This window comes from Zonotrichia leucophrys, chromosome 7 (genome assembly GCF_028769735.1).
Source record: "Zonotrichia leucophrys gambelii isolate GWCS_2022_RI chromosome 7, RI_Zleu_2.0, whole genome shotgun sequence".
Taxonomy (NCBI): Eukaryota; Metazoa; Chordata; class Aves; order Passeriformes; family Passerellidae; genus Zonotrichia; species Zonotrichia leucophrys.
Window position 1 is genome coordinate 6714657 of NC_088177.1, and position 23059 is coordinate 6737715.

General features: G+C 39.0%; 1 protein-coding gene across 2 annotated transcripts in view; it reads left to right on the top strand.

Moving 5' to 3' along the window:
* Window positions 1–22242, top strand: part of ZRANB3 (zinc finger RANBP2-type containing 3) — a 40659-nt gene extending 18417 nt beyond the window's left edge. For both annotated transcript variants that reach the window (XM_064718614.1, XM_064718613.1), the window contains 18 exons: window positions 1589–1767; window positions 4128–4359; window positions 6121–6206; window positions 8158–8329; window positions 8745–8873; window positions 9714–9833; window positions 10568–10687; window positions 11189–11368; window positions 12274–12426; window positions 13052–13493; window positions 14735–14929; window positions 15388–15470; window positions 16899–17000; window positions 17814–17956; window positions 19262–19381; window positions 20165–20549; window positions 20965–21096; window positions 21418–22242. In XM_064718614.1, the coding sequence (XP_064574684.1) occupies window positions 1589–1767; window positions 4128–4359; window positions 6121–6206; window positions 8158–8329; window positions 8745–8873; window positions 9714–9833; window positions 10568–10687; window positions 11189–11368; window positions 12274–12426; window positions 13052–13493; window positions 14735–14929; window positions 15388–15470; window positions 16899–17000; window positions 17814–17956; window positions 19262–19381; window positions 20165–20549; window positions 20965–21096; window positions 21418–21516 (3072 nt within the window). In that variant the 3' untranslated portion in view covers window positions 21517–22242. The remainder of the gene's footprint in view (window positions 1–1588; window positions 1768–4127; window positions 4360–6120; window positions 6207–8157; window positions 8330–8744; window positions 8874–9713; window positions 9834–10567; window positions 10688–11188; window positions 11369–12273; window positions 12427–13051; window positions 13494–14734; window positions 14930–15387; window positions 15471–16898; window positions 17001–17813; window positions 17957–19261; window positions 19382–20164; window positions 20550–20964; window positions 21097–21417) is intronic.
* Window positions 22243–23059: the final 817 nt, after the last annotated feature.

Here is a 23059-nt window from a genome sequence, read left to right on the forward strand (position 1 = left end):
ATTAAATATCAGTACTGTGAGCTTGTATGTAAAGAGAAATTATGGAGGAAAACTCAAGGTTAGAGAATTACTGTACATATCCCTGGATTGTGTAACTGTGTAAGGATTAAAGTGAGATAAAACCAGTATTTTTTGAAAGATGATCTACAAATATGTTTCTGTTTCTTCTCAGAGTGGGGACAGACAAAATTTTTCCCCTAAAATTTCAGAGTCATCCATTTCCATGCTGGAGAAAAATGGCTTTATATCAAAAGCCAAGCCCATAATATTTTCTCCAGTTTTTCTGGTCTCTCTCATTGTTACCTAGCTGCTGATCAGCTCTGTGGGATCTGCACCAGCCCTGGGTGTGCTGATGACAAAAGCCTTGCTTTTATTCCATATTCATTTCATCCCAGTGCCTGGATTATCACCAGGGCCTGCACAGCCATGGCAGCAAACTAAAAATTAGTCTTATTTTTTTTTTGGTTTTTTTCACTTGGAGTTATTTTCAGATAACCTAAAAACTGCTGGTGACACAAGGGAAAAACTTGCAGGAAAATTTTAATGAAAACTTGGCAATTTTGAATGAAAACTGAGTATCACTGTAGCTTTCCTATTATTTTCTTTCTAGTAATAGTAGAAAAAAATCATTGTTTTCTTTTGCACTTGGGAAATCTCTTCATTACATCTTTAAGTCAGTCCATTAAGACTCAATACTGGAGATGGAAGTTGTTTTATGTCTCACTGCTGTGAGTAGCTGGATAGCAGCAAATCCACTCAGATGTCCACTGGACTGCATGGAAAAGCTGCCCAGAGCATTTGAAGGCTCATCTCTGCTTTGGTGTTTCAGAGAAAATAGCTGCATTCTTTGATAAAATTTTGCTGTGGAGGGGGGAAAGTGTGTGATATTTTTTAACCAAACCCCTAAATTCTGACTCTCACAGACCTCTGTTGCCATGATTATTCGCAGATGGGAGCATTCCCACCTTGGCAATAGGAAGAATGTACTTTCCTGTTAAATGTAGATCTTTTGAATCCTCCCCATGTGTGTCCATCTGAATTCTCACTCTCTGGGCTGTCCCACCTGTGGTGCAGGCTGAGGACAAACCATCAGCCCTGCTGAATCAGAGCAGGAGTTTCTCTTTGTTGAGCCACTGGGCCAAACCCAGAGCTCTTCCCAGGTTCCTCACTTGCCTGTGCAGCTGAGGACAAAGTTGTTGTTGTTGTAAGAAGGCATCCTGTAGTTTTCTTTCCTTTGCATAGTCTTTTAAAAATTTTTTTAGTAGCTTCACAAGTTAAAGTGTTTGAATTTTTTAGTCTCTCCTATTAAGACTCTGAACTGAAAATCTTCTGAGATTAATGGAAATGCTTCTTCTGACTTGAATGATATAATACATGTCTTAATACATTTAACTAGGAAAATCTTGTTTCATAAAAGATGATCTGTGGTAACAAAGTGATCATTAAATACATGCTATATAAGTATCTCTTTGACTGGGTTTCCTTTATTTGGTTCTGTCTTTGCAAAATCTTTTGGGCTCTTCTGAATGGAATTTGCTTTCTGAGCAGAGACTTCTGGTTTTAATGTTCTTTTCTTTTCTTTTCCCAGATGGGGCTAGGAAAAACCATTCAAGCAATTGCCATTTCATATTACTATAAACATGAATGGCCTCTCCTAATTGTAGTGCCTTCCTCCCTGAGATACCCTTGGGTGGATGAGATGGAGAAGTGGATTCCAGAGCTCTCTCCAGATGACATTACCATCATTCAGAACAAAACTGATATTGGGTGAGTAGTTTGTTGTTCTTCTCTAGAAAGGCTTGCTCACCACCCCCTGCTCAAGCAGGGCTACCCTTGGGCTATCAGAAACACCTCTGGGCTATCAGCCACTCCTCCCAGCTTTCTGTTCTTGTGTTGTAATAGTTACTCATTTTCTTTGAAGTTGAGGCATCTGCTTTTTGCAAAGTAGCAAATGCTTGTCTGCTGAAAATTAGATTACTTCAGTGTGTCTCAAATTGAACATACACAGTTATTTCTCAATTCTGATGAATTCATTAGCTTCTGTAAAACATTTTTGGAGAACTTCTGGTGTACATTACAAAATAAGGAAGTAATTACTGTTAGAATTCCATTCAGCACTCTGAGGAAATTTGTAAGTTCAAGTAAGTAATCCCTAAATAACTGAAAAGGTCATCGTGCCCTACGCTTTCTATCTTTAGATTTAACAGCATGAATTCATCAGAGAGGCTGTGGCTTGGGTGTTATTGGAATAACTCTCTATTACCCTGAATTGCAAGGGTGGTTTTTGTCTGCTTTACTGTAAATGACTTGGTTGATTTTATGCTAATATTTAGATGTTGTTCTAAAATTTTGGTGTGAGGGAGACAGATCTTCATCTTTTCTGGGAATATCAGAGAGTGACTTGACTGCCAAGATGTGCTGCTTGGAACCTCCTGGTAACCACAGAAATCCAGCTGAAAATGCATTTTGAAAGCTTCATCAAGGGGTAATTCCTACTGATAGTCAAAATTTAAATTCATCATAGGAATTAAGAAACTAAAATTAGCTTTTTGTTTTAAAGGTATTTATCTGAAAGGCACTCAGTGCTTATAGTGCTGGATGCAAAAAGGGGAAATGTGGACTAGGCAAAATGATGGGACAATTAAATGGCAGATGAAATTCTATTCCTTTTAAGATTTTTTAAAAGGAGTAGACCTTAACTATTATTACTTATATTAAAAAAGAAGGAAAGATGAAAACTTGGGTTTCTGCTCATTTAACTCCCAGGAGGCTTCCTAGCTATAAGTGAGGTTCCTGTTGAACTAATTAATATTTTAACATTAGAAAGTGTTTCATGCATTTGTAAGAAAATGCAAAAACACAGCTGCCAAATTTGGTTTAGCATTTTGTTAAATTCTGCTTCCATATGTTAAACTTTGATTTCTCTCAGTTTAATACTTTGCTTTTCTTCAAAACTTCCAAGTTTACTGCTTGAGTGTTAACTTCTTGATTAAAACAGATTAAAATAAACTTAGGCATCAGTTTAGGTTTGTAATTTCTGGCCAAATTTAAAAATGGAAGTTTCTTGAATAAATTGGTTCCACTAAAATAAATAAGTTTATTTGTAATTTTTTTAATGTCCCTTTCAGAAAGGGTAAGGGAAATTGATGCTTTCCTGGTTGCTCCATTTATCTGTACAGTGCCAGCCAGAGTCTGCAGTGCACAGTGCCAGTGCTCAAACCACTGCACTTCCACACCCAGGAGCAGCAATGTGTGGCTGCATTTACTTTCTTCCTCTTAAATCCTCAAGGAAACTTCAGCTTGTTTGGTTTCTTGATCTCTTGTACTGAAGAGCAAACAGAAATGATGCCAGCAGGGCAGTGGGTGGACCAGCTCTGACCCCATCCTGGTGATTGTGTCCAACAGCTGTGAGTTGCTGTGCTGCTCCTGAAGGGCCACAGTGCTCTCTAGTGATTTTAATATCAGTTCATGCCTTGCACCTGTATACATCTTGAAATTTGTTATAAAAAATTCATTTTCAATTAAATACTATTTTTGCATCTTGTGCCATGTTGACTCCCTGCTTCCAGATGTTTTTGTTTTGCTCTTGTTCTATTTGAGCAAAAAAGCTGGGTAAGAGCTCTGACAGGAATGGTTTTTCCAGGTGCTGAGGTTCAGCCCAGTCTGTGCTTTCCCAGTGCCCAAATCCTCAGGGACAGCCTGATTAATGCTGAGGGGACTCTCTGTACCCAGAGCAGTAGAAAGCTTGCACAGAGACATTTTTACTTCAGCTCTTTGGGTGCTAATTAAGATCTTGGCTTGTGTGTAACTTTTTGTCCACAAAGTGGATTTTTCCAATGGGATGCCCCTGGAAAAGAGCACAGGGTGAAGCAGTGCATCCAGATAACTGAAATTCCTTTGAAATGCAATGTGTGTCCTCTGAAAATGGTTATGAAATGTGTGTGGTTGAGAAGTGTGAGATGTTTTAAACACCAAAAGCTGTTGTTGTTAGCCTGACAGCCCACATGTCAGTCACTCCAAAAGGAGACACACATCCCTTCTGAGATGAGTTTTTTATAATCTCTCTGCTATATGAATTGTCCTACAATAAAAATTTACTAAAAAAACTTGTGGATTTTCTCTTTCAGGGGAATATCAACGAGCAAAGTAACAATCCTGGGGTATGGGCTGTTAACATCTGATGCACAGACCTTGGTGGACACTTTGTACAGGCAGAAGTTTAAGGTGGTTGTGATTGATGAGTCACACTACATGAAATCCAGAAACGCCACCCGTAGCAAGATTTTACTGCCAATTGTTCAGAAAGCTCTCAGAGCTGTTCTCCTTACTGGAACTCCTGCTCTAGGAAGACCTGAAGAGGTATTTGACATGTATTTGTTTTAGGTTTGGTTTTGTTTGTTTTTTTAAATGATAGTATCAGTAATAAATGTTCAGTTCTGTAGTTTTGTTGAATATATTCAATTACATGCATTAGGACATCAAAAGTTGCACTGGCTGCATCAGGAAGGACAAGTATAAGAAACAAAACCAATTTTGTTTGAGTTGATTTACAAACTTGTTTCAAGCTTGTGCACAGGTGAATTGAGACAGTGTTTCTTGTAAGAAATTAATCTTGCATGTAACAGACTGATTGTTGGGTGAAATAAAAAATAAAGAGCCTGAGCAGAGAACTGCTTGTTTCTCCTGGGTAGAGGAGTCTTTGGTGGGCAAGATCTTGTAATAAATCTTCTACTTCATCATCTGATAAAGAAAGCCCTTAGTGTCAGTGGTCTGTTGGATATTCCTAATGTTCACTTCAATGGAAAAAAATACAGGCTGTGCTGGTTGCACATCCACAATGACAAATTTTCCTTTGAAGGAAGTTCAGCTTATGGAACTGGGAGGGAGCAGAGAGGTAACAAAAACCCTCTTGGGTTTTATACTGAACCCAAGACAGCTGCCATTATTTCTCAAATGTAAGGGAAAAATGGGTATACAAGTACATAAATGAATATAAGAGCTGATTTGAATTCAGGGAACTTGAAAGAGTTATATAAGTAATATTTTACTTCAGAATTCCTTACTGTGTAAATAGAACTTATGCCAAGACCCTTTATGAATTTCATTTGTTCAAAGAGTTCATAACTTGAGGTAGATATTTGTGGTATGGAAAAGAGCTTGGTATATCATGAGTACTTAGCTAAAAATTTAATATGAATATTTATGTTTGTGAGTGTGGATAATTACTAAAATTTCCTGTACAATGACATTGCAACCAATGAAGAATGAATGAAGAACTGAAGTCAGAAGGTGTTCTGCCTTTATCCAGTACATGGATACTGAGAACAGTATCATTGTTAAAGGTCTTGAAAGGAAATTCCATGCACCCTGTCCTTGACCACAGCAATGGGATCAAAATTCATGAGCAAATGGAAAACAATTTGAGATATTTTTTAGTGATACTGATGTTCTTCAGTGGCTTACAAGGCAGAGTATAAAAAGCATTAGATGTCTTTAATCAGTTTTATGTCATAAGCAGAATCTTTGTATAAAGTCTTTAAATGGATAGAAAATTATCTCAGAAGCCAGGAAGCTTTGACAGTGTAACAGCTTGTAAAGCAGAATTCCTCCTGGTTAAGGTCATCTAAACTGGTATTTGCCTCCTGCTTTTCAGGAGGGGAAAAAAAAGTGGAATTTCTGGTCTGCAGTGATATTGTCCATTTTTTTGAAGTAAAACTTAAGAATTGAGTAGGTTTTTCACATATTTGAGGAAGCAGCCACTCATGCAATACCTGCACTGAAGCTTTGCAGAAGCCCATGCACCTGGCAAATGATGAAAACTGTATTTAAGGAATAACTTCATCTCATCCATGTTTTCTTGTTGAATGGGGGTCTTTTCCAGGCTGTCAGTGCTGTTACAGTGCTCTGACTGCTCTGTTCTTTCAGGCCTTCCCACAACTGTCCTCTCTGAAGCCTCCAATCCTGTGGAATTTCTTTTGCATGCAGGCCAGGCTGTGTGGGTTTTGTGCAAATATTACATGTAAACTTAGCACAAGAACCATGCATTGATTATTTCTGATTAGTCTTCCATTCACAGGCAATTTTACATTTTTCACTGTTGCTGTTTTATTTTTTATACAGCTCTTCATGCAGATTGAGGCACTGTTTCCAGGAAGGTTTGGAACTTGGAATGAATATGCTAAAAAATACTGTGATGCTCGTGTCAGGTATTACTGCCCTTGCTTATTTACATTCTTATTTACATTTTTATAAGCATCTTTGATTTTTCTTGTCATGCCAAGTGAGAGAATCAGTAGGTGGCACCTCTGCTGCTCTATCACACCATCTTGCTTTGAAACCCAGGATCAGCAACCATCTCCTCCATCAAAGAGCACTGGGAAAAGGAGGACACTGATGACATTAATTAATTAATGCTGTTAAAGTTTGAAATAAAGTTGAAGCATTCTGTTAAGTAAAATTGTTTATACATTTACTGTTAATAGGAGCTGTGGAGGTTTTACCTTCAGAACTGGAGTTTTTGACTCTCAGTCTTAAGCTCATGGTCATGTAATAATTTATATCTCTCTTTATTATGGGATCCAGGTTCTTTGTGACCTCACCACATTTGGGTGGGGAAGAAAGTCCAGTACTTGTCTCTGTATTTCACAGGCTGACTGTCTCAGCTAAAAATTTCATATCTACAACTTTGCATGTATTCAGAATAACAGATTTTTGTCAGCTAAATTGGCTAGCATTTAGATTTAATTTTTACAATAATAATTACATGGTTTCATTTTCATAAAACTTGTTTTCCTCCCTTCATCATATGCACTTTATCAGTATTTAACTTCAAATAACATGGAAGATCACTGTCTAATTTTCAGACAGAGAAATGCTATTTTTTCCACAGTGTTTTGACTGAATGCATCTGTAATTTTCACACCACAAGTGTGCGTGGGTACAGCATGGTTAGCTACTCAATCATAGATGATTATCTTATTTTTGGAATACCATAAATGTAATAAAAATCAAGTTCAGGGTTTGGCAAGCTTTCAGTGAATAACTTTTTCTTCATGACTTGGCCTGAACAAAACATCCTGTGGTAATAAACTTGATAGGATTATTTTATGCAACACTTCCTGTGAAAATTTGGGTGGTTTTTCCTTAGGTATCCATAGACACCTGTTTTAAAGATGAACTCCAAACTATTTCTGTGAGGTTTAGCCTGCCATTTCTGTCTTATCCCTGATGCTGAGGGTGGAGGAAGGAAACCTTTATAAGGACAGATATATAAATAGAGCAAGGAAGGGATATGAGCAAAAGATGCTGCTGTCTCCATCTGTGCCATTGCCACTTCAGTGCAGAAGTGACTCCCTCAGCCCCTTTCCCAAATGATTCTATTCAGCTAATTCAGCTAATTAGAATGCTGTTGGTAAAGTTAATAAGGCTTGAAAATCTCTAAATTATTGTGGGGGGGTTTGTGGCTGTTTGTTTGTCTTTTTATTAAAATTACATGCTTTTAACACACTCTTCTAGCTCTGGAAAATGCTACCTGGGCTTTTGTCCAAATCTGTCATGTTCATTATTTTATTGTCTCCTGGTGATGCTGACAGAGAAAAGATGTTGTTCCTGCTGCAACACTTCCTCAAAAACAGCAAAGCAAAGAAAGAATAAGGAAGATTGAGTTAATAAATTTGTTCTCTTTTCAGCCTTTAGCTTCCTAATGTTAGATCTTCTTCCTCTATTGAACTTTTAAAGATGAGAGCTTAAGCTTTAAATCCTGTCTCTGACAGTAACTAAGAAGGAATTCCTAGGGAGGGAAAAAAAGGAATATTAATGGTGATATTTGCAGTTTTCATGATGGCTTTCCTGTCTGTAATACAATAAAGATTATTCTCATGGTGGTGTATTCTTCTCATTAGTCCATTGAAACAGGAGTTCCAAAATGAAACCTGAACCTTCTGTTTCCTGTGGACAGTGAAGTGTGGGAAGCTGGGAACAGACAGAGGGTTGTGGGCAGGTGATGGGCAGTGACTCCTGCAGGCAGTGGTGGCTGCTGAGAAGTTGAAGCACACTTTAATATCCAACAGTGTGCTTTAAAATTGATTATGTACCGAAGAATTCTATTGAATTTGGAAGATCTCATGTTTCCACTCTGTACTGATTTATCATTTCCAGGTTTTTTGGTAAAAGAAGGCAATGGGATTGTAGAGGAGCTTCAAACTTAGAGGAATTACATCAACTTTTAAGTGAAATAATGATCAGAAGATTGAAGAATGATGTCCTAACTCAGCTGCCTCCCAAAGTCAGGCAGCGTATTCCATTTGACCTCCCACAAGCTGCAGCAAAGGTAAAATTTCCACTTTTGTTACAAATACATTTGTTAATAAATGGAAATATCTATGTATGATATGTATTTTATGTATGCATGTGTACTATATGTAGTTATAAGGATTGTGTGAGTATAAAGCAGAGTATCTCTGTTACTGTTTTAAAATATAACACAAAGAACACTAATACTGATAATCTGATAATTAAAAATATATCATTGATAATTATATATATATAATTTGATAAAATGATAATTTTTTTTTCTAATTCTAGTACAATCTTCTTTTCTATCTTCTTTTCCCATAGATTTTGAATCCCACATTTACTTTTAACCAATTTTGGTAGAGTTCTCCAAAGTTCCTAAACATTTCACATTTAAAACATGCCAGTACTTTGTACTCTGTGTCTAACCACTGGTCTCTCCTGCCAATTAGAGTCTGAATGCCACTTTTGCAGAGTGGGAGAAATTAATGAGAAGTCTGAGGTCAGATGCCACTGAAAGCAACTTTTCTGAAGTCATGAGTCTGATCACACGCATGTATAAGGAAACAGCCATTGCCAAGGTGAGCTGCAAGTCTTTCCTTAATATCCCTAAATTATCCAGTGTGTGTTTGTGTGTTTTTAACCTCATAAAATTGGTTTTATTGGCCAGAATACGAGATGAGGTTATTTGGTTTGTTTTATAATCATGACATGGAGAAACACTCTCTTTTTCCCTGTATGGAATGAGAATGGAATAGGCAGAACCCCATTACAATGAAAAAAGAAATCTGAAGAGCAGTGCAATGTGTATTGCATTAACTGTTGATCACTGATAAATTTTGTTATTAACTGTCATCATTGCTTTAATGGCTTTTGCAAAAGATACTGAAAATTACATTTGACACAAAAGAGTTGTATGAATGCTTAAAGAGAGCAATATTTTATGGTTATGGTATCATGAACATATCAGATTTATTCTTTCAGTTTTGATATATGGCTTTGTGTGTGTGGATACAGAAGTTCTGATTAAATATTATCTTGTCTATTTGAAATATGTTTGTTTTTCTCAAATATGGATTAGAACATCAGATAATGATGTCTGAATTAAAAGGGTGTTTATCTACATCTTAATGTGGAAGAAGTGCCGTGTAATTATATGATCTTTTGAGGATAAATGTGTGGTTTTTCTCTCTCTGAAGGAGTAAGGTTTCTCAAAGACATCAAGTTGTGATATTTTTTTAAAACAAAATTAATCTGAATTATTTGTTTCTTAGCAATGTCAGTGTTTGATAAAGTGTTACAAAGATAACAAAAGATATGGAAATTTACCTTTTCATGTTACAAGGAATTGAAAGATGTGAAAATAAAAAATGTCTTTTTGAACTTTTTGTGTGTCTCACTAATGATAACACTCACTGCAGGCAGGAGCAGTCAAGGACTACATCAAAATGATGCTTGAAAATGACAAACTGAAGTTCCTGGTCTTTGCCCATCACCTGAGCATGCTGCAGGCCTGCACAGAGGCAGTGATAGAGAGCAAGGTAAAGCCTTCACAAATGTGCACACAAATTCACCTGCACTTACACACATGGCTGGGCTTGAATTCAGCAGAACTGCACACGAGTGCAGCAGTGGAAGGACTTTAGATCAGTGCCACTGGATAAAAAGGGATCCTGTGGTTCTGAAGAACTGCTTTGTGTTTCAGGGTGATGTAAATACACTTGTATCTGGTACAACTTTATTATTATTATTATTATTATTAATTATTATTATTAAATCAATGCTATAGGCAATTGTTTTCTAGATTTTTCCGTTTCCTTCGGTCTATTTTTGAGGGTTTTAACTACACACTATCATCTCACCTGAATGTTTAATTCAAAGCAGTAGAAATGTTTGCAAACAGCTTTCACCTTATTTTGATCATGGACTCTTAACTATTGCTTGGGAATGGTGGCTAACTTTGTTATTTTGTGTTTTTATTCTTTTTAACTGTTTGGAATTTTTAAAAAATGGTGTCAGGGTAAGTCTGTGAAATATTCCATTTTAAGATCCCATGTTCATTGTATCTTCTACTTTTGCAAACAGAGAATACAAAGTCTTCATTTCTCTATAGAGAGAGTTAATTTCAAATCAAAGGGCAAAAGAGTGCCAGTGTATCCTGATCCCTGTGACAGGAACAGTACAGTCCTTTTCCTGTTTTTACTGGGGGACAGGGAGGGATTGGCTCTGAAACAGGCACTGATGATGTCATTTAGTGTCTGTTGTGATGTCACAGGCTCGCTACATCCGCATCGATGGGAGTGTTCCCTCTGCAGAGAGGATCCACCTCGTCCATCAGTTCCAGAAGGACCCCCAGACCCGCGTTGCTATTTTGAGTATTCAGGCAGCTGGTCAGGTAGGGCAGAACAGAAAATAGGAGAACTAATACACTTGAAGAATATCCTACTGAAATCATTGATGACTGAAGTGGTTTACTGAAGGCAGTTTATCTTCGTGCAATTTGTCCTTTGTAGACCCTGTGTTCATTTCTTTGCACATATCATGTTAACTGTTCTAAGCCTCTATTGAATTTGTTTGAGCTAAATGATGATAAGCAGCAGTATCTCATTCTTGAATAATTAGAAGAACTCTGTTTCTCTAAAAGCACTAGATTAATAAGAAATTGATGTTATTCCATAATGAAAAGCAACGCGCAGTCTTTGCACAATATTGAAATATTTTTTGAATCTGAGGCACAAGGAGGAATCAGTAAAATAAACCCATCTGCTGTTGAGGACCACCTCTTATTTCCATACAAAGATGTCCTGTACAACCTGTAGCTTGTTAAAGCTAAAGATAATCAGTTTTTGTGTGTGGTATCTTTTTTTTAAAGAATACATCTACTTATTCTGCTTAGGGTTTAACATTCACTGCTGCCAGTCACGTTGTGTTTGCTGAATTGTACTGGGATCCAGGCCACATTAAGCAAGCAGAAGACAGAGCACACCGCATTGGGCAGTGCAGCTCGGTGAACATTCACTTCCTGATTGCCAAGGGAACCATGGACACCTTCATGTGGGCCATGCTCAACCGCAAGGTGCGTGTGCATGGAAAACAATCTGAGATCTTTTTTAGCGACACTGGTGTTCTTCTGTGGCTTACAGGGCAGAGTATAAAAAGCATTCAATGTCTTTAATCAGTTTTATGTCATAAGCAGGATGTTTGTATAAAGCACACTGTGCCATGGGGCCAGAGCTCGCTGGGCTGGGGCTGCACTCCAGTGCCACAACAGTCTTGTTTGTCTGGAACACTCTGAGACAGTGATACACCTACACTGGCTGATCATCAAAATGTCTGTGTTTGTCCTGATTTAGTCTCTTCTAGCTTTTCGCTCTTCATTCAGGATGCAAAGATAACGAGTCTTTGCCAAGGGGAATGGGATGGTTGATATCCACAGGACATGGTTGTTTTATCTTGTTAATAGCTCATTATTGCTGTTGTTTCTCAGTCTATAATTTTCAGGCATTCAGGCATTCTGCTCACTCATAACAGCTAGAATTTGTTGTTCATTGTTTTATTTTAATTGAATGAATGTTATGCCTAAACTAAGCTTCCTTTCTGAGAGGAAGAGGCATTCTCAGATAATTCTTTCTCAGTGGATCCAAGATTACACTAATCTTTTCTTTGGTTGCCATTTTCCACAAGTATCACCCAATTGTTGTTAGGGTTTAGGTTGGAAAGGTCCTTAAAGCTCATCCTGCCTGGTGCATTATCAATCTCCTCCTCCTGAGGTGGGCTCAGCAATGCAACATCAATTTACCTTACAAGTTCTGTCACTAAATAATTCTGCCTGTATTTGTCGCCACACACCAAGCAAAACATGTTAAGGCTGTTAGAGGGTATAAATTCTCTTTTATCTTGTATAATAAAATAAATTTTGTGTACAGCTTCACTGGTTGCAGTGTGCTAAATTCAGCAGTTACCATTATTGTGTTCCTGCAGGCCAAAGTCACAGGCAGCACCTTGAATGGCAAGAAAGAGAAAATGCAGGCTGAAGAAGGGGATAAGGAGAAATGGGATTTTTTGAGTTTTGCTGAAACCTGGACCCCAAATGAAAATCTAGAAGATCCCCAAAATGAACTTTTATTTACACATGTAAGACTTGAAACTTTGTTTTTCCTGTTTCCTTTAATTTTAAAAAAATTGTAGCAGCCATTTGCTTCAGCTTTCTGTGCACTTCAGACATTACTAATGGAAAAACATCAAAAAAATAGAAAAAAGTAATGTAAATTCCATTTAAAAACTTAGGTGAAGTTGGGAAAAGTGCTGTATGGGGAATAAATGTCATCTACATCTTCTGATGGGTCCTTATGTCATGTTTAGGTGACTGAGCCACCCTCAGAGTCAGATAAGACCAAGTAATTTCTGTTCAAATCACATCTTTGCTAACTGTGCTGAATTAATTGGACTAATACTTAAAACAGTGTTTGAAAACCTTTCCTTGTAATGAACATCTTCATAAAAACCACACAGCTTATCAGTTCTGTGTATCTGTTTTCTGGTAGTGCCCTTTCAGAATTTCCAGGAGAATACTGAAAATACATTTCTGGAATCGGGAGAGGAATGCTGAGTTGCTTTTTCAGCTCACTGTTTGTTCTTGAAGTTATCTTTTGTTACAGATATCTTTTGTTTAACAGTTTCTGATGCAGTCACAAGTGGGGTTTAGAGGTCTTTTCCAACCTAAATGACTCTGTGATTCCTGTTCCTTTCCTCTCCCCAGTTTGAAAAGGACAGACAGCACGACATCCGTTCCTTCTTTTCCCCCAAATCCTCCACGGAGAAGAAACGCAAAAGATTTTCTGGTGATGAATTGTTATGCAATGATTCAGAACCTTCTGCAGGCACAAAAGAAGAGGGTGCAGAGAAGAGCAATGAGAATCTGGATTCCACAAGGATAAGCGAGGTGCAGGCAGTTTGTGATGAAGATACTTGTGAACATGAAGCCAAAAGAGCAAAGAGCATAAGTGGATCAACCCCAGTCAGCTCCAGTAATAAAAAGAAAACACCTCTGAATGGAAAAAAGCCTTCTTTGTTTCCAGAAAAAAACTCTTCAAGTGAAAGTCCAGATTTAGATGAAGTTTGGCACTGCAGTGCCTGCACTTACACTAACAATGCTCTGCTGCCTTACTGTGAGATGTGCCATTGCCCCCAGAGCAGGCATGGTGAGTGTCACCCTGGTTTTTTAAGATTTTCTAAGCCTTCTGATGTTGACATTCTTGTAGTGAATTTTCTCACACACTTTCTGTAAATAACTCATTGTTTTTCATTCCTTTATGGAGGAGGAGAGAGTTGATGGACTGTTGGTTTGACCAGTGTCATTGCAGAGGTGTCAATGTCACCTTCCAATCCACTGTCACTTTTGTAAAACTATAAATATTGGAGTCAGAGAATAAAACTTCCCTTTTTTCCCTTCACCTTGAGTGGTGGTGTGCTTGTGTTCTCTCGTGTCCTTCAGCGACAGGTGAGTAAGAGGTGCTGCAGAGGGAAAGGTGCAGTTTGCATTTCAGTTGTGATCAGGCTCAATAAATACAATTCTTTTAAACCTATGGCTACACAGAAGCCCAGGAAAATATGATACTCCTTAGTCTTGCTTTCCCCAGGGATCTTTTATGTGAGTCTAACTTGAAACAAGTGAAAAATACCCATAAAATGTTAACAGGTTATAAATTCCATAAGGAAGAATTTATCCTTTGTTTTGTTTGCAGCAAATGTCCCTCTCATCTTCCTTGAGGTTTATGGTTATTCTGAATACAATTGAACAGCAATACTTTTCTTCACCTTTCAAAACTAAGCAGTGGGGTGGTGGAGTTTTATTAACTTGAGCATTGTGTATTTGTCATGAGAGACATTATCCAGAAAATATGGCTTCTCCTTCTCCACCAGCTCACAGTAGATTTGTTTTACTAAATTTATTTAAACTATCTGGAAAATTAATGAAACCTTTTTGTACATATATGCCAGTATTTGTCATTTCAGTTGCAAAGCCACGGGTAAGGTTCTTTTTGCTTCCTTTTTCATTTGTTTAAATCTCTGGACTTGTTCAAATAAGGACAAGAAACTTCTGAGTTTCACAGCTATAAATCAATGCCTTGGGAAACTACTTTGTGTGTTTATGGTATACAGTAACTGTATATAATATAGAATTGCTAACTGCATTGTTTATTTCATATATATTTTTACATTAATCTGGGCACTCAGGATTACAAAAATTAAAAGCTTTGTTCCATGTGTTTGTTCTCCTACCATTAAAGTTAGCTCTAACTTCCTGTGGTTGCAGCATAATAATATTAGAGAATGCAGTGCCATTTCTTTGTATTTCATAGATGTGTTCCTGTCTCAGGTGTGGTATTGGGTACCTGCCAGGTAACAAAAATCACAGCTTTGCTTCTTTCTTTGTCTTTAGGTGAGAGAAATGGTGACGCTCCCAGGAGCCAGACTGAGGAAGAGGAGCCCAGGAGAGATGGAGAGAGAGCAGAGGGCAGTGCTGAGGGCAGAAGAGGAAATCTGGAGGAACTGGGGGCCCACAAATCTCTGGAAATCAGAGAACGGGAAACTGTTGGCACTGAAAAGGAAGAAAGTGAACAAGAATGTGGAGAAGGTAAAGTGGGACTCTGAAAGAACAGTTCTGTCCCATTGTGAAACTGGATTAAATGCCTGTGGCATGAAAAATAGCTTTTAAATAAAAATCTACACCTCTGAAACACAGAAATACAAACACCAGCATGGGACTTTGTCATTCTGGCCTGGGCCATCTGTTGAATTTGGATGCTGGATAAGCCCAACCTTTCCACACAGCTCCTGGAGCAAACCAGAGCTGACTGACTTCAGCTGGCAGTGTGGATGGTTGTACTGGAACTCAGGACAGACACAGGCAAACAGATGATGGGTCATCCAGGAGAAACAGAAAAATAAACTACACAGATACCTTCAGAATTTGCTGCTTGAGCTCTGCACCTTACATTGTTCTGGAATTAGATAAATATTAAATATTATTTTTAATGTCAGAGTAGAATTAATGAATAAAGATCTTTAATGCCAACATTTTTTCTGTTGTAGATAAATCAGACACATTCCAAGTATATGATGGGCTTATGTTCTGTGCAAGCAGGAATACTGACAGAATCCACCTCTATACAAAGGTAAAACTGAAATATGCATGGGTATTGTTATTTAAAATTGCAGAGGAGAATGTTGCTCTATGAAGTGTTTCTGTATGCTCTCCTTTGTTATGTTTCCTGTAAAAGCATTAATATTTTTGTATTAACTGAAATGTTCAAAAATTAGGTAGTTTATCATTCTAGTTCTTTTTCTTAATGGAATTAAGCAATAATTCCTTAGATACATAACTCCCAACACTTCTCTTGGTTTACTGAATTGGGCTAATGTGTTAAATCACCTGGAATAGAAATTCCAGTGACAGTTGTTTAAAATTCCTTTTTTATTATTAGTATTTTATCACAAAATAACTTGAATAGAATAACATTCAAAATTAAAATAAAAAATTACAGTAAACCTGACACACTAAGTAAATAAAACATTGCCACCAATCTTCAGAAAGCTCAGCATTGGTGCTGTGTGTAAGTTAGTAATTTCCTGAATAAAGCCCATTATTATGAATTAATTGGGGACAGAAAGCAGCAGCTGGGAATCTTCCAGGTCACTATTCAAGGGGAGGTCAGGACTTGCCAATTTCTTCTTTCAAGTGATAGGAAAGTTCAGTGGGAAGATTTCTTCCAGTTCACTGGGTGAGTCAGTGTGTGCAGGTGCCACTGAAGCAGCACAGATAACTGAGGGCAAGCCTTTGAGATAAGACATTTCTGTGAGGCTGGTGCAGCTGGGAAAAGTCAAAAAGAGTCCAAAAGTCCTCTTGTGTCTGCAAATTTGTTATGTGTACCTAACGTGTGTGCTGCTGCCTAGCTTCACATGTTTATTCAGACAAAGATGCATTTTGGGTGGGTTTTGGGCAATTGTCTGCTTTGGGTTCTGCTGGGATTAGAGATTCATGGTGCCACACACTGCACAAAACCTGCTGAATGGTGACACCCCAGGGAATTCTGCTTCTCCTCTCAAATGCTTGTGCACAAGTTCCTTGGCATCAATAAGTTCCTTGGCTAGATGTACCCACTGGACAACTTATTCCTTTAAAAATTAAGTGGAGAACTTCTTCAGACATTTAAAAGTATGATAAACAGTGTTCAAGAATTCTTATTTTAAATTTTAATGAAGTGACATTCTCCTATCTCTAATCATTCATTTCCCTTAGAATTCAGTCAGGAGGATTGTAATTTCAGTTTAATATAAGGCAGTTTGTGTGTCTGAACTATCTGCAAGGAAGAAATCAGATCTATTAAAAGTTAAAATGTTCAGCCTTGATACTTTTAGGTAGATTAATATGAATAATCTTCCTTGCATTTTTGCTGTTATGTCTGTGCCTTATTGTTAATTCTGGAAAAATTTGACCTTGAGGGACTAAATTTAGTAGGAAGGGTGGAAAATTCACTTGAAACAGATTACTTCTCTACATTGTGCTACATTGCATCTGTAAACAAAACTGTTTGTTTGTCCAGGATGGTGAACCACTGAATCATAATTTCATTCCACTGGACATACAGCTGGATAACTGGGAAGATTTACCAGAGGCTTTCCAGAACAAAAAGAATCGTGCATTGGTAAGAACAAGTTCTACTGGCATAGCAATATAATATTTAATGCAGAAGAAGATTACTTACTTTTACAAAAATAAATGCAGAATACTGCCAAGCCTTGGGATATAGGCACAGTTTCATCAAAGCAATCTTACAGATGTTGCTGTGAATATTAATTATGGAGTCTGTTACTCTGGCAAATTATTGTGCCTCCTGTTCACATTGCAGTAGAAGGAATTAACCAGGCATCATTTCATTTCTCATTTACAGGATTAGTTACTAACTTTCATAAGTCAACAAAATAACTTCTTAAAGGTTCAGAATTAAATGGAGCACACTCTAAATAAGAATGTTCTAGATGTATCAGAGCTGCAGGCCTGAGCAGGCCTCCACTCTCACTGTCCCTTTGGTCTGCTAACAGTTTTCAAACACTGTCAGGCACAGCTCCACAGATATTCTGTTCATTCATAATGGGATTTGAGAAGGACACTGCAAACACAAGTACTCAAGTAAGAAAATCCAGATTTAAACTGGATGGGAAATATTTTCTGCTTAACTTAAAATCTGATTTTCCAAACAGAAAACCATCATGTAGGAATAAAACTGATTCTTTCTGTAAGTTCTCCAGCAAGGTTGGAATTTAAATTTGTAAGGGGGGATACCTGACTGATTGAACCAGCTGTTGTGTGAGGCAGCTACTGAAGGGTTCCACAGATGGGGGGTGTGAAGTTACTTGAAAGCACCATCTCTGGTTGTAGCAGCTGTTTCCAGCCAGGCTAGAATGCATTAATCTGTGGCAAAGCCTGTCCTGCTGCTGACTGTCATGTTCTCTGCCAGATCCTGAGGTTTGTGAAAGAATGGACTCATCTAACAGCAATGAAACAGAAGATTGTCAGAAAAAGTGGTCAGATATTCTGCAGTCCCATTCATGCTGCAGAGGAGCTGTGTAAAAAGCAGTCAGTGGGTGGCAGCACAAAGAGGTATGTGGGGCTTGGTTTTAATTCCTCCTACTAGTTACTGCAGAAAGTTTAATTTCATTAATGTGGCCTTCAGTGGAATGCTGCTAGGTCTGAACTGGACATTCAGTGATGCTTGTCACAGTGACAGGCAGGCAGGCAGGCATGTTGGTGAATCTGCTGCAAGTGTCTCCTTCCCTGCCCAGCTCTGTGCCCCGTTCAGCAGCTGCTCTGGCTCTGCTGCACTGCATGTTTCAACATCTGGAACTTGCCAGGTGTTTTTAAAGGAAAAACCCTGACTTCAGGACCACAACAGAAAAGTAAGGTCAAAGCATCTTGTTCTCCCCACCTGGAAGCAGAAATAAATCATTACTTGCCATCAGTGAGAAAATGTTTTCTTCATAATTCACAGCCAACTCAAACCCTTTCAATTTTTTTTTTCTTTAAGCAGTTCTCTTCTCTGTGGATGACATTTGTCAAAATTTGATGCTGAGTGTCACTGAAAAGGGCTGGTGTTTGATCCTTGTGAAAACCTAAATGTACCTTTGATTCCCTTTCTTCTCTGATATGGTTTTCCCTGACAGACATTTGTAGCCTCAGTGTTGTCATTGCTCTGCACAGAACCTGTCATGCAAACCATCTGAAACCTTCTTATTCCCTTCAATCCTTACTGTTAAATTCCTCAGGGTGACTCTATTTTGGCAGTAGGTAAGAATGAAGCAAATAAATAGCTTGCAATTCCAGTAGTATCAGAAGCAGAGGGTAATAAGTGTTTGCTAACCCCTTGTCTGATTGTGTCCTTCCATGAAGTACAGGAAGAATCTGTGAATGGTGTTAGAAAACCTACCAGGACCTACAGCAGCCTTGTAGGGTGGCTGTAGGGTTTGGCAGATGTTCAGTTGTCTGAATAGTGGTTTCTGTGAAGCAATTTTAAGTTTGTAACTAAGAGCAGTTGTGTTTTACAGGGTTTCACATGAAAATAAAGCAGGGAGATCAAACATAACTAATGGAGCAAGGAATCCTCCAGAGCTTATCCAGTGTCACTGAGGCATCACCTAACTGAAACAAAATGCCTTTCAAATCAAATTGCAGTCATTTTTTAATTGTTATACACAAACCAAATTACCTGTTCACTGGTTAGAATTCATCTTTAGAAAAAGGTATTTAATATGGAAGTATATAAAGCACATTTTCCCAAACTTTCCTCATTTCTCATCTGGAAAATGAGGAATATTTGAAGCGAATGTGCTGTACCAGTGTTGCTGCAGCCCAGAGTGCTGTTCCTGGGGGGAGGTTGCTCCCTGTGCTGACAGGATCTGTCACTCTCAGGTATGTGACCAGGGAGGATGTGGCAGCAGCCTCGCTCTCCAAGGCCAGCAGCAGCGGGGGCAGCGTTCGCCTCATCTCCAGAGAAATGGACAAAGGTGCTGCTCCTAAACCACCCACAAAGTAGGTTCATTAATGCAATAGCATGATTAACTTCTTTTGCCACATTTTTTTTAATGGTAGTAAAATTATTTGCTCTGTCTGCTTTGCTCAGTAGTTAGATAAGAAACTTGCTGTAGTGCTAACGAGCTCTATTTTATTCTTCTAACAACTTAGTTAATTAGCAGCTCTGTCAGCAGACAACAGATGAAATCTAAGTCTGACTAAAATAAAACAAGAGAATAGTTATGTGATTTAGTTAGACAAAAGAATGGTAGCTCAGCCCTCCTGTGAGGTCAACATCAAATTGAGGACACCAAATCTGCTCCTATTCCCTCAGAATTTAAAAAAAAATGGAACAAAGAAGTGAAAATTCCAAACAGGAATTGCCCTTTTAAAAAAACTTTTTTAAACAAGCACTGTGTGTCCTACTTTGTTTTGAGTAGGAAATTCATAGGCAGCCATGGAGATTGTAAAGAGAAGCCAGGATGTGTTTGTATGTGTACATGCCTGATAGAAATCACCATGTCTTTATAAATACAGCATTATTTCAGCTAATAACTGAGTGTAGTAAGATGTGCAGAAGAAAAATTGCCTTGTTATATTGCCAAATTTTGTTTAAATAGAAATGTAAACCAAGTAAAGGATCTGCACTGTGCAGGTATCAATCTGAGCAAGGTATTATTTCAGCTAAAATGATTTTTCAGAACATAAAGGTATCTAATTGAAATACACAGTGTATAAACCCCCCATGAACTCGCTGAGTACATCACTTATGCAGAGCTGTACTTTTTTCTCTGCCATCAGACAGGTTCCGGAAGCTGGCAGTGCTCCCTCAGCCCTCCCTGCAGGGCAGACCGATGCCGGGGGCCCCTCCCTGTGCCGGGGGTACCTGCAGGCCCTGGACGAGCAGGGGACCCCGCTGTGCCTGAGCTGCCAGCAGCCAACAGCAGCGCCCCCGCGCGGCCCGGCCTGGGACACGCGCTTCTGCTGCCACGCCTGCCAGGAGCATTTCTGCATCCGCTCCAGCCAGGCCTACCTGCGCTCCAGCGTGTTCCTCATCGAGCACGGCGTGTGCCAGGCCTGCCACAACAACGCCCAGCAGCTTTTCCTCAGCGTCAGGGATGCACCCAGGAGCCAGAGGAAGCAGCTTCTGGAGAGCTCTTGGATGTCTCACCTTCCCCTTGGGCAGGTGATGGTTCTGGGGTTTCAGCAGGAACAGCTGGTCTGGGTATAGAGTTCAGAGACAGCCAAAAGTGTTCTTACAGATTTAAGATAGAAAGGTAACCTAGCACCAACAACAGAACAAGAAAATCAAGTCCTTAAAAACAATTAAACTAACTAAATCCTGTTGTCTTCTAACATCTCTAAAAGGCATCAGAGCTCTGGTTCTGTAGGGAGGTGCATGTGCAGCCAGGGCTGGCTGAAAACGTGCCAACTACTTAGAGTTCTTGCCTGCCCAGTGGGAGTAACTAAAAAATGGCAAGGCTGGCTTTCTTTATCCTGATGAAGACTGTAGCTACTTCCCAGAATTTCGCTGTTCCTACAGTAGCATGTCCATGTAGCTGAGGAGTGTCTCACCCCTGGCATGTGCTTTTGTGCTGCAGCTGAATGAGATGATCAGGAGCCCGGCGGAGGGGCAGTTCTGGCAGGTGGATCACATCCAGCCCGTGTACAGCGGAGGAGGACAGTGCTCCCTGGAGAACCTTCAGACCCTGTGCACAGCCTGCCACAGGGAGGTCAGTGTGTGCAGCAGGAATGCTGGCCCTCTCCCAGGGAACAGCAGGGCAAACTGCACTTGGGCTCCTCCTCAGCCCTGCTGCACAACCCCAGTGCTCACAGCCTCTCCCTCCCATACAGCCAAGGGTGGAAAGGCAGCATTAAACTATTACAATATGACAGTTTCCTCTGGATTTGGGAAAATAATAATAAATATTTGCATTTCATCATGCTGTCTACTGCAAAGACAGACTGGAATTTAACTGTGAGCTAATGCTTTCTGCTGGACATGTTTCCAGGTATCAATACTCACTGAACCAACCTGTCTCTCTCTTTTGCAGAGAACTGCAAAACAGGCCAAGGAAAGAACCCAGCTGAAGAGAAAGTCTTTAGCTACAAAGCATGCCTGTGATATCACCAAATTTTTGGTGAAGAAGTAAAATGCACAGTACATTCAGGTACATTGTAACGGTGAAACCAATACAGTTAGTGTTTTCCTCTTGCACTGATTTAACAGAAATTGCTGATATCATGCTATTGGTAGAGAGAAGAAAATAAGGAATTAAACCAAAGAAATTATCTGTAACATCCAAAGTACTTGATCATCATGTTTTTTAATGGCCCTGGTTTAAAGCTAAATTTCTGTGCATAACTTTAATGCTATTTTGCAGCATTACGGTTTCCTCTTGCAGGGTAGTTAGGGCTGCAAGAATTTAAGGAAGTTCTGTTGAACCTGCTGGTGCTATTACAGGGTTCAATTGTGTTGGGAACTTCATGGACCTAGAAGATGTCTTGGCTTTAATTCTTTTTGTCACTCACATACCAAAACCACAGAATAAAATACAGTGCTGATGACAAAAACTAGCACAAGTGATTTGTTTCCTCTAGTGCTGCTCACCCACAGAAGGTGGCATGGGCCTGACTTACAGGATTTTGGCATTTAGAATTGATGTCAGTTGAATTCTGGTTTTATTTAAACCAGCTTGTATTGAAATGTTACTCAGGATAGGAAACGTTAATATTAGCAATTATCTCATCAAAGGTCGTTTCTGGGAAATGCTACAGTCAAATTCTCCTTAATGAGATTGCAGAGATACTGGTAATTTTGGACTGCTTACCTGGCTTGCTTTACAGTTACTTTAAATACATACAGTTCTTTCTCCTGATGATTTTTTTAATGCTCTGTCTCTCCTCCCCCCCAGCTGCTGAGCTGTAAGCTCCTAAAGCAGAGCTGTGCACAAAACAGTGCAGGCCTGAAATTTCAACTACAGCTATTTAAAATAAGCTGAGTTTTCCTTCTGAGAAAAATCTTTAAAGTTACAACTCTTGAACAGAGACAAAGACTGTTTAAGACAAGTTAGTTGCATGAGTGCACTATTTTCTACAGCCAAACTAACAGGCCTTTAGCTGTGTTGATGATGTTTGTGGTGTCTCAGTATGATAAAGGAATCACCTCTCCAGCACTTTAAGTGACCAGGTAGGAATAGCCTGATAACCAAGTATGAGGGACTTTCAAGTTTCTGCAGCCTTTACAAGAGGCCACACTGCAGTGTAATATTGCATTAGAGAGGAGGAAACCAGAAGTATTGGGGAAGAAGCTTAACCAAAATGTTACTTACCGGTAAATCAGGAATTGTTTGGTGTAATTAATTTTAAAGAAGCCACACAGTTTAAGAGCAGCTACAGGTCTTTATCTTACTTACCCTGATGTGTGAGGAAACACACAAACAGCCTGGAAAACAAGGTCTGTGGCAAGATTTTACCTTGTTAACTCTTCTTCATCCTGAAAATGTATTTCTAGTTCATAGAACTTTATGTGAGGAAAAAAAGACATTGATCCCTGTCCCCTCAAAGAAGTTTTAGGGTAACACCTGGGATCTGCTGCTACCAGCAGAACTCAACCTCTGTACTCAGTGTAGTCACAATGTCCCTCGTGGATCAGAGCATGCAAGGAGGGCATGGAAAAGCATGGGAATACTGAGA